The 12756-nt window shown below is 34.2% G+C and overlaps 1 protein-coding gene across 1 annotated transcript in view; it reads right to left on the bottom strand.

Annotated features, from left to right (window-relative positions):
• Positions 1 to 102: 102 nt before the first annotated feature.
• The window catches only part of STX8 (syntaxin 8), a 142581-nt gene continuing 129927 nt past the window's right edge, over positions 103 to 12756 (bottom strand). The window contains exon 7 of the mRNA XM_023529944.1: positions 103 to 245. Within this exon, the coding sequence (XP_023385712.1) occupies positions 127 to 245 (119 nt within the window). The 3' untranslated portion in view covers positions 103 to 126. The remainder of the gene's footprint in view (positions 246 to 12756) is intronic.

Genomic DNA, 12756 nt, shown 5'->3' on the forward strand with positions numbered 1-12756 from the left:
AATTTCAATACTTCATCAAATGGGACTGCCTGTTTTAGGAGAGCAACCAACCCCTGCAGTAATTAGACAAACGTGGGAAACTCAGAGCAGTGCAAACCACAAGCGATGAGAGAGGCAGAACCCTAACTATAGCTCTCTCTTACCACAAGATGTTGACTTTCTGTCCACCATATTCACACGCCTGGTTTCAGTGCGAAGTTTCTCATCTGTGTTCTCCACCAGGTTGGCAATGTCATCAATTATCTCTAGAAAGGAAAACAAAGATGCATGGTTAAAATCTCCAAATACCCTGGTTCACATCAAAGTATCAGAACTGTGGTGGTCCTTCCCAGTAATAATTCTCCCAAGTGCAGTGAGTAAAGTGGTAAAGAACTCATGTATGTTCTTTGAAAACTGTCACTCTGATTCAAAAAAAGGGGGGAAACGGTAGTTGTAAAGAAAAAACTGGTTTAACACAATTCCAGACACAGAGGAGAAATGTCAAAAGTTCAAGGGAAAGAAAGCATGACCCAACAAATTTATGGCCAGCCAAGCTGTCATTCAAGTATAAAGGTGACAGACAGACACTATAGAAGACTTTAGGGACTACCAGAGTCCTTTTTAAGAAAACTACTTGATGTTGAAATCAAGCCAACCAAGAGATGAAAAAAAAATAACGAAGTCTAGAATGGAGAAGCCAGAGACCATGGTATAAGAGATGATGGTGAGAAATGATCCATATAAATACTGAGCAGACAATAAACAAACACATGGATTAGGTTACAGAAAGGTAGATAAATGTTATAAACAGTGAAGTTGTAATTACAACTGAAAACCAAGAAGCAGTTGGGCGACGACGAGGAGGAAGGTGAAATGCAATTGAAGGTGATCATTTTTTCATCACTCACAGCAGAGCCATATTAAACTTAAAAAGTAAAATATATAAACATAGCTTTATAAAATCACCAAAGCACCAGTTTTATGTAATTTTTTTTTGTTAATCTTAGATTTATCTTTTAGTAATTACTATTGCCTGTAAAGAATCCTTTATGTGAAGTTTATCTTTTTTTACACTAACCTTCTAAAAGTGAAATTAAGCACTCAACATTTAAAATAGTATGTATAGTATGGTCCTAATTGTGTAAAATTTATCTCCATCCTTTTATATGTATAAACTTATAAGGATATTTCTGGATGATGTTAACCTAATGTTAATAATGATTATTTCTAGGTGGTGGGATGCTGGGTGATCCTCCTTGTTGTATTCTCTGTATTGTTGGAATTTCTTATAATGAGTACATATTATTTTTTCAACTTTGATTCTCTTTTCCTCCATCCTTTTTTCTCCTTTTTTAGTGATTGCGTTAGAGATGCATTGTCTAATACACATCACCATTTTTCTTAAGAATTAAATAAAACAAACCAGGAAGTCAATTGGAATGACACTTGACTCGGGCTGAGCTTTGAAGGCCACGTGGGTGAAGAAGCAGGAAAAGGGCAATCCATACAAAAAGAATGCCCTATGAAAGGCAAAGAAGAGCTAGGTGCTCTCTCTAACTTCCTGCAGCACTTCCTACAACCTCCTTTTACTTATGGACCTTTATACTTTTGTATTATAATTACTTGTACGCATGTCTCTTACAGAAAGAGTATGACAGAAACTAACTTCTATTAATCTCTGTACCTCTCACCCCTAAGAGACTTCCTGGTATACAGCAAGAGAAAATAAATACTAAAAGGTAAAGGTAATGAATGAATGGAGTCTAAAAGATAAAAGCACTGAATAATTTCGAAGCACTTTGCTGCTTCTTAGAAAGCCGAGTTCGCCAAATATTATTTATATAATACCTGTCTAGAAAATCTTTCACTGTTATTTAACAATTCATTCATAACTCTATTCCTTTGTATTCAACGACACACTCTCTCCCAGTTTTAATTCCACCTATCTATAAGCTCTATCTAGGTTCTGCTCTTCCTCTGAAATGTTGGCGATCCTAAGAGTTCTGTATATTTTTACTCTATAATACTACCATAGTGGTTTTATATACCTTTTAGTTCATCAATATTTAAATTAAAAACCTGAAAATTTTCTGCTAGACATAACTTTCCAAAATTCTTGACCCATATAGCCAACTGCCTACCGCTTATCTTTCTACCTTGAAATTCCTACAAATACCTGACTCTCAAGGTCTCTAAAACTAAACTCTTTCACTTCCCTCAAATAACAGCACCACCATTCATTTGCTTGCCCAAGATCAAAATCTTAAGAGTCACCTGACTGAGCTTCTTCTTTCCCCTTCTCCTTCAATGGACATTCCCTTTTTGATTCTCCCTCCCAAGTATCTCTCAGTCCTACCATTTCTCTTAAATTCTGTTACTAATAGCTCACAAAAATTTTCTAGTATTTCTAAGACAATGTCCTAACTTACCTTCTTGTTTCTACTCCTGAATCCTTTCGATCCATTTTCCATACTATAGCCAGTGAACGTGGTTTTTTTCATACTTAAATTAATTAAAATTTAAATATCCATATGTGGCTAGTGATTATTATACTGAGCGACAAAGCTCTAAGCACTTTCTTTTAAAAAAAAAAACGAAAGAAAATCAAAACACACATCCACTACTACTACCACTACCACCATCGAGAGTTATAGCTTAAAAAAAAATACAGGCGTCTGATCTCGGAAGCTAAGCAGGGTCAGGCCTGGTTAGTACTTGGATGGTAGACCACTTAGGAAAATCAGGTGCTGTAGGCGTAAAAAATAAAAAATAAATAAAAAATAAGGGATTGTAAGCTGACAAGGTCCTTGCAATCCTTGAGGTGAACCAAGGGTTGCCTCGCCTAAAAAAAACAAACAAACAGGGAACAAGACTAAATACTAAAAATGTATGATTCGCTCAAAAGAAAGCAGAAAGGAGGTACAGAGAAACAAAAGACAGGACAGAAAGAACATAAATACCTAGATGGCAGACTTAAAACCCAACTATATTAGTAGTCAATTAAATATAAAAAATAAAAAGACAAACTGCTCAATTAAAAGACAAAGAATGTCAGACAAGATTAAAAAAAAAAGACAACTATATGAGTTCACGAGAAACTCACTTTAAATATAAATTATGGAAATTGTTTGCATGAAAAAGCTGGCACAGTTTTATTAATATCAGACCAGACAGATTTCAAGTCAAGGAATACGATCACAGATAAAAAGGAACTTTTTATTATGATGAAAGAACACATGGGACAAAAAATGGAAAATTCCCCAATATTTGGATATTAAGGAAACTACCCCTAAATAACCCATGGGCCAAAAAATAAATCACAAGAGAAAATAGAAAAAGTTTCAAACTGAATGATGACAATCCGAAATGAAAATCTGTGGAATATAACTACATAGTGCTAAGAAGGAAGTTTATTGCTTTAAATACATATACTAGTAAAGAAGAAAGATGTAAAAATCAATGATCAGACTAAAGGAGATAATCATATGATCATTGCAATAAATACATAAAAAGGATTTGAAAAAATTCAGTGTTCATTCATGATATAAGTTCTCAATAAAATAGGAATGAAAGGGAGCTTCTTCGACTTGATAGAGGACAGCTATGAAAAACTTAAGAGCTAAAGTCATACTCAATAATAAACACTAAACTCTTTTTCTCCAAGATCCGGAACAAGGCAACGATATCTGCTCTGACGACTTCTGTTGAACATTTTATTAGAAGTCTCACAGTATTTAATAAGAAAAAAAGGCAAGAAGATTTAAAATAAATATGCTGTAAATATGCATATTTGTAAATATGTATATTTGACATTATTATGTACGTGCAATACTCTATGGAATCTTTTTTAAAACTACTAGAGTGAGTGAATTTAACAAATCTGCAGGTACAAAGTCAATTATAAAGAACAATGTATTTCCATGCACTAGAGACAAGTAACTGAAAAATGAAAGTAAAAAACAATATTTAAAATAGCATCGAAAGTAACATCAAATACTTAGAAATAAATCGAGCAAAAGATGTGCAAGATTTCTATACTGAAAACTATAGAGCATTGTGGGGGAAATTAAAGAAGACCTAAATAAATAGAGAGCTGTACCACATTCATGGATTGAAAGACACAATATTTTAAAGTTATCTGTTCATTCTCCTCAACTGATCTAGAGATTCAGTGCAATCCCAATCAAAATCCTAGCAGGCTTTTAAAATGAAGTTGGCAAACAAAGTCTATAGTGTGCATGAAATGCAAATGATTTAGAACTGCCAAAATAATCTTGACAAAGAAAAAATAAAGATTTATTACAAATATATAATAACCAAAACACTGTGGTATTGGAATAAGGACAGACAAATCAATCAATAGAACAAAACAGAATCCAGAGATAGACCCTGTGTCTGTGCGTGTGTGTATAATGTGTGCATGCGCATACATGCTCAATTAATTCTCAACAAAATTGTCAATAACAAAGTCAGTCAAATAGGGAAAGAAAGGTCTTCTCAACAAATGATGCTGGAACAACTGGGGTATCTGTACAGGGAACTAAAAAGAATCTTGACCCTTTCTTCCCACCATACACAAAAAATTAACTTGAGGTGGTTCATAGGTCTAACTGTAAAACCTAGAATTATAAAGCTTCTAAAAGAAAAAGTAGAAAATCTTTATGACCTTGAGTGGGCAAAAATTCTTGGACAGAATATAAGAAGACTAGTCACAAAAGACAAGCTACTGGTCGATCGGACTACATCAAAATAAAAATTTTCTGTTTATCCAAAGATATCATTATGAAAACTAATAAATAAACCACAGGCTGGTAAATATTTACAGGCCACATATCTGACAAAGTGTTTATATCTAGAATATATAAAAAACTCATATATAAACAATAAAAAGACAGCCAACTTTAAAAAAGGCAAAAGATCTGAACAGATGTTTTATAAAAGGAGATATACGAATGGCCAATAAGTATATGAAAAGGAGCTCAACATCATTAGTCATTAGGGAAATGTAAATTTAAATCACAATAAGTGCTACTTTACACCAACTAGAATGCTAAAATTAAAGACTGACAATACCAATTATTAGGGAAGATGTGGCACAAAGGTAACTGCAGAAGTGTTTGCCAGTTTAATCAAGTTAACCATATATCTACCCTATGACTCAGAAATTTTACTCCTAGATATTTACCAAACAAAAATATGAACATATTATTTAAAAGGAGCTGTACAAAAATATACACAGTAGCCTCACTCATTAGAACCCCTAACTAGAAAGAACTCAAACATCCACCAATAGGAGAATAAATAAGCAAACTGGGGCATATCTGTACAATAAAATACTATTCAGCAGTGAAAACAAAGAGGTATTTATAAATGCAACAACTGTATAAATCTCAAAAGCATTTTGTGGGATAAAATAAGAAGATAAAATCAATTTATACTTTATGATTCCATTTATACGAAGTATAAGGATAAACCCAATCTATTGGATAGAAATCAAAAAGTAGTTGTCTCGCAGCGGGGGCACAGAGGGATTGATTAGAAAGGGACATGAGGGAATTTCTGGGTGATGAAAATGTCCAAAATAGTCACACAAATGTACACAGTTGTCAAAGCACATAGAACTGAACAATAAAGATCTATGCATTTTGTTGTATGCTAATTACATCTCATTAAAAATGTAAATCTAAAAAAATTAAAATTTTACAATATTATGATACTGCTAAGATATTCCAGGAAGGAAGGAAGGAAAGAAGGCAGGCAAGCAGGTCTATATGCATGCATGATGGAAAAACAGTCTACATATGATGTAGAATAACAAAATTTTAGAGTGGCAAGAAGCTGTGGGATCATTTTGTGGTTCCTTCCCTTTTATAATACCCCTGGCAGTGGTATGGTTAATCTTCTGCTGAACATTCCCAGTGACTAGTAACATGGAAACTCACGAAGAAATCAGTTCCATGGCTGAGCTGGAGGGTGACTAATTATTATGTTTCTGTATATTGAGCTAAAAAATCTGCCTGCTTTCAACTTCCACCTTAGTTATTTCTAGAACAACACAATTCCAGTAATCTTTCTTCCACGAGACAATGCTCCTGTATATCTCCTCAGTCTTCTCTTCTAAAGACACCTAGCTCCAAACTTTAGCAAATCCTCAAAGAGATTTCTACATCTTACGACATCTCGATGCTTTGAGCACAGTATTCATCCTAAAACATGATATGTCATTTCATGTTTGTCACCATGAGAAAGTCAAATGTGTCAGCTGTTACATATTAACTGGGTTTCTAGAGAGATTTCTTTTTAAATTTGTAAACATTTATAACTTAGAGGTAAATAAAAAATTTGGAGATTAGCTCAGCAAAACAAAATCAGTAGTTAACATCAGAGAGGTTAATGTTTTAATATCAGACCAAATGCAAAACTTTTCATTTTGGTTGGTAAATCTCTTCTGATTACTAGTTTGTTGTTTTAAAAATCTCTATTTTTAAGTTATAAAAGCTATTTAATTGCAGTTTATATACAAGAGGGGGAAAAAAGTGAAAAATTATCCAAACGGCCCAGTAATCACTTGTGTTCCCTTCTAAGATTTGACTATAAACATATATATGTTCTTATATAATTACAATATATAAGCCTTTCTCCCAACCCCATTAACATGATATCATTTGTACTCTTTCATGGTGTTACACAGTCTTCACAATTATAATTCTTAATGGTTACAAAATATTCATTCCATTAAATAAACATTCAATAAAAATAGCTCATTGTAAAATACTCAAAATGCTTCTCTATTTCTACATAATGAGTCAATGAATTCTTTCCTCCATTATCATTTTCCTTCTTTTGTATCATTTCCTTAACTTAATGACTCCTTCCCATGCATGAAACTTTTTGCCAAATCAGTTTTTTGAGTTTATACTGCCACTGTTGGTTGATTTGATAGAATTACTCCACTTGTCAGTTATTACGACCACAGAAGGAGATTTTTGAGGGCAGGGAGGCTGGGGGAACTCCAACCCTGCCAGTACACTAGCATCTAAGGTGGGAATTCCCCCAACCACAGGTTTCAGAGTACAGGCTGAGAAACAACCAGCTGATTCTTTCAGATTCCTGACGGTATAGCCTCCAAATAGAAACTGATATTTAGCTTCCTGGTAAGTATTTGCATTTGGTTTCCAGAAGGAGCTTATATTTCTATCATGTGTTAATTTGAGACACAAAGTGCCATTCCAACATGGAATGGAAAAATGGGCAATGTAAAGTACGATGCAAAAGTAACAGAATCAAAAGCAGTAACAAATAGTATATGGTATCAAAATATCTGACTCCAATTATATTTCATATTTTTTTACTCCAATTACAGTCTCAAATAAATTCTCTATAAAAGCAGAAATTGTGCTATATATTTTCAGATAAGTTTGGTGCCTTTTTGTTCTCATAATGGATGCTGGTAGTTGTAAAGTCATTATGTTATGCCTTTTGCTTATATTGCTAATAACATTTGGAGACAAATGTTTAAAAAAGTGAATAAAGAGCTTTCCTTGAGGATATTAATTTAACTCCTTCTATTCCCTATAATGGAAACTAAAAGGGGGTGGGGGAGGTGTGAACTCTAGGGAAAAGTGTTAAATATATTACTGAAACTGGAATGGAAAGAAAGACCAATCTGTGACTCAGCAATGGAAAAGCACTAACTCAACTATGGCAGCCTATGGCAGGGCAGTTGGCAGGAAACTGTAGCACCCCAAGCAGAGCCTGTGGGAACACTCAGGCTTTGGAGGTCTAAGAGAAATACCCTTGGTCACACTAGCTCGAATCTTAAGCAGGGACAGGTGGACCAGGCTAGGAAGAAAGAGCAGGCTCCTTTCCTTCTTCCTCCCCACTATCAACCGAGGCCTTTCATTCTTCCTTCATCTGGGCCTAAAATGTGTAGACCTATGCTAAGACAGCAACCCTTCTCAACTTCTAACAATAGAGACACTGATCTGTGACACTGTATGTGAAGATGAGCAAACAGCCAGCAGGTTATAAATAAAGAGCTCAAAATGAAGGAGCATCTGAGGACAATTTGAGGCAACAGCCTCTCCCCTCTCTTGCCTCTTCTGCCACTGAAAATACAATTCCTTCCAGAATATGAGAAACTTTGAGAAGCTGGTTTCTATTCTAAAAACAAGATTCCAGAGGACACTGAATCAGTGCAACCAGAATAGGGAGCCACTCTGAAGGAAAAACTTAAGATTACTCGAAACGCTGCATCCAGATAGAAACACAACTGTCAAATTAAAAACCACAATTGAAGGCAGTTAAACGAATTGTTATCTAAATAAGAGACTTAGAAAACAAGCTTGAATTATCTCCAGAAGTCAAAGAAAAAGGTTAGAGAGGACTAAATATGGGAGGAAAAAAATAAGAGACAGAGATTAAAAGACCTAGGAAAACGGAAGCAGAAACAATAACCAAATAAATAATAAATTTTCCTTAAGTTGAAAAAACATTTGAGTCTTAACATCAAAAAACTCACTGAGTTCTGAAGAATGTTAATGAAAAAGGTCTAGAAATAACTCATGAAATTTCTAAATTTCAGAATAAATAAAAAAATGCTGAAGCATTCAAATGGTAGGGATAGGAGAGAAGCTTCACAGCTTCTGGAATTAAGAAAATTAAAGAATTAAAGAAAATTAAATTGGTATCAAATTGTTCCTGTGAAACACTAAATATTAGAAAACAATAGCATAAAGAAAGTGTGAGGGACAAAGCCTGTACCTAGGAATTCGAAATATGGCCAAGCTATGGTGGATGCTCACGGATGAGAGAAAGATATAACTGTGCAAGGAGTCAGCAAGCACTCACCTAGGGCGTGGAAACAGGAGCACTAACTGAAACAAAACTGTACAAGTGGGTGACAGTCCAGTTCTTAGAGCATCATACCAAGGTAATCACTCACATGTGTTTGGGGCTCCTGAAGCCAGCACATACCTTTGACCAGAGCCTCATCTAGCCATTATTCAGTCATTTTTTTGTTTACTCTTCCCATATTGCAGTTGTCTGTGATGCCCTTCGCAGCATCAGAGGACTGCTCCAAGTCCCTAATTCCCTGCCCATCTTTAACCTTGGTGTATGCAAAAGCACCTGGAGCTGCCACAAAACATGCTTTAAAATCCAGCAAGATCATCTTCCTACATTTCTTCATGACAAATAGTGCAATAGCACTTAGACACTTTTGTCAGCCATTATAGCTCCAAACTGTCAGAATACAAAATAAGTGGTGGAAAGACCAAGTGCAATAAATAATATATGCAAAACACATTCAATTTAGGAGGGCTAAATAGCTGAGAGCTTTACCCCATGCTGCACTAATATTCACTGTCTGAGGGTGTAACCTGCTGGAGTAGCTTCTATTCGTAGAAAGCATGCAGAAGTGTTCAGAGCTAGAGAAAAATGTAAATAATCAGTGTGCCAAAATGAACTATAATATAGGTGCATTATGTATGCATATATGTGTACATAGATGTTTATATACGTGTACATATTTATATGTTTATATGCATATGTGTACATATATATCTTAGAAAATATATTTTATATTATATATAATTTGTTAAAGAGAGCTATACATATGTCTTAGAAAAACATTCCAGAGACCAATATCATTAAAACATCCCCCAAAGTATATGTGTATACCATTCAGGTACCATTCTTGGAGAAAAAGTTACTTAAAGAAGTATTTTCACATGATGAAGAAATGAATGGAAAAAAGAAATCAAGATTGATTAAATCATAAGATAATACAAAATATAAAATAAATTATGGTAAGTAATAAATCTATTAAACACAAATTTAAATATTGTTTGAAACAATGCTAAAATTAACTTTTTTACTGTGAACTACAATTCACACACTGAAAAGTATATGTACAGAAAATATATGTACAGTACTATGAATTATTACAAAGTGAATACCCATTTAATTATAACCTAGGTAAAGAAAAAGTTAGCTGTAAAAACCTCAACACCCTTCTGCCCCCTCCCCATGCTCCCAACTAACCACTACCTCCTCGCTCTTCCGCCAAACCAACTTTCTGACTTTTACATAATCTCTTCCATATCTTTCTGTATAGTTTTATCACTCACGGAAGTCAGAAATTCACGACACTTTGCAACCACCTATGTAACAATTGATTCAGGGAAAGATTATCAATTGATGTTAAAAACCACAAGGGTTGTTGAGAACTAGCATATTCATTGTCTCAAAATATCATCCCATAGAATCCTTATAGAGGAGTAAAGATACTTTTATAATGAAGAAATATGGCAGATATCACCTTAAACACGTGAGTAAACTTATCAGCAATAATGAGACAAAGTGTCATTTTAGATCTCCTTATGTAATAAAATGAAAAGTACACAAATATACTTATGTGGTCTTCTTACCAAAAATGTTTAACTTAAATCTAATCATAAGGAAAAATTCAGACAAATCCAGATTGTGGGAAATCTTACAAGACAATTGGCATAGCCTCTTTAAAAATATCAGTGGCAAAAAGCAGGGGGTGGGGGGGATGTTCTAAATTAAAGGACATTAAAGAGACATGATAAATGCAATCTTTAATCTTTGATGGAATGCTGGAGCAACTCCTCAAAAAATAAAGTGATTAAAGGGTATTATCAGGGCAAATGGAAAATTTAAATATGGACTCCATATTAAACAATATTACCATTTCAAAGTTAAGTTTCTCGGATATGCTAATGAGATTGTAATCATGCAGGACAACGCAAGAAGTCTTAGGAGATAACATGTTGAAGTATTTTGGAGACACCCTAACCTTATTTTTAAATGGTTTACTGAAAAAAATAAAAGTATACACACACAAAGCAAAAACAAATGCCAGAAGGGTATACCTTCAACTTTTTTGTAGATTTGAAAAAAAACTTCAAATAAAGAGCCAAAAGAAGAAAATGTCGCAGACTCAAATTGGGTTAAAGAAAAAGAAAAGAAACTCTATACACAGAGATGAGAAGTGCACAGCAGAATGGCACAACTAAAGCCCCAGATTTTAGGTTAGAGGAACAAAAAGGGAGACCTAAGAGACCAAGAAGTACTAAGAAGATCATGGACAGGGAGGAATTTAGGAGAGAGACCCTTTAAGTTGTTTATAAACTCCTGGACTCCTCTGAGCTGTGCATCCATAGAGATGGATTACAGGACAGAAAATCATCCAACTCTCAGACTGGCCACTGACTGGCACACATGTGGGATAGATCCAAATAGCACTTCAAAAGCTTTGAAAATTTAATAGATATTAGACCCATAACCCATAGAAAGCTAGTTGGAACTTGTGGCCTCAACCCAGTCAAGTCAAATGCCAGCTAAAATTTTTTAAAAAATCAACATCCCTGTAGGATTTAAACAAGAGCCAGAGTCTCAAAACATAATAATCAAAATGTCCAAAATATAATCCAAAATTACTCAGCATATGAAGAACCAGAAAAATCTCAAGATGCATAAGACAATCCACAGATGCTTATGCTGAGATGACACAGTTGTCAAAATTATCTGACAAAGACTTTAAAGCAGCTATAATAAAAATGTCCCAACATTCAAGGTGAACACTCTTACAGGTAATGAAAAGACAACGTTTCAGCAAAGAAACAGATAATATAGAGAAGAACCAAATGCAAACTGTAAAAATGAAAAATACAATAATCAAATTAGAAAACTCACTGGATGGGTTCAATAGCAGTATAGAGATAACAGAGGAAAGAGGCAGTGACCTAGAAGATAGGTCAATAGAAATTATTCAATCTGAACAACAAAGAGAAAAGAGAGTGGGGGAAGGGATTATCATGGCCTCAGGGACCTGTGAGACAAAAGATCAAATCTGTCATTAGAGTCCCAGAAGGAGAAGGAAAATTGTGAGGCAGCAAAAATAGTTGAAGAAACAATGGCTGAAATTCTTTAATTTTGTAGAAAACATACATTCAAGAAGTTCAGCAAAATCCACAGATAAACACAAAGAAATCCATGCCCAGACACATCATTCCCAAACTGCTGAACACTAAAGACAAAAAAAAAAATCTTGAGAACAACCAAAGAAAAATTTGACACATTACTTACAGGTGAACAAAGAGTTGAAAGAAAAAGAAAGTCTAACATTTTTCAAGTGCTGAAAGAAAAGAACTGTCAACACAGAATTCCGTATCCAGTAAAAATATCCTGCGGGAATGAAAGTGGAAGGAAGATACTGTCAGATGAAGAAGTACTAAGAGAATTTGTTGTTGGCAGACAAAAACAAACAAAAACTGCTAAAGGAAGTTTTTCAGACAGAAGGGAAATCATACCAGTAGGAAATCTGGAACATAAGAAACGAAGGAAGAGCAACAGAAATGGTAAATATATGGGTAAATATAATAAACTTATCCAATTGAATTTTTTAATATTTGTTTGATAGCTGAAAGCAATACTTATGTGTGGATTTCAATGCACATAGTTTACTACATAGTAAGACAACTACAACATAAAGGGAGGAGGGTAAAGAAGCCTATATGATGGTAAGTTTCTTTACCCCATTAAAGTGGTAAAATATTGATTCCAAGGAGACTATAAAATGTAAGTATATATGTTGTCATCCTCAGCAACCACTAACACAATCTATACAAAGAGACAGTAAAAAAATACAATAAAAAATTTTAATACGAAAAAAGTTCACATGGATGATTCAATTTATATAATAGTCTTCAAAAGATAAAACTACAGTGATAGAGTACAGATCAGTCGATG

Source organism: Pteropus vampyrus, unplaced genomic scaffold (assembly GCF_000151845.1).
Source record: "Pteropus vampyrus isolate Shadow unplaced genomic scaffold, Pvam_2.0 Scaffold44, whole genome shotgun sequence".
Taxonomy (NCBI): Eukaryota; Metazoa; Chordata; class Mammalia; order Chiroptera; family Pteropodidae; genus Pteropus; species Pteropus vampyrus.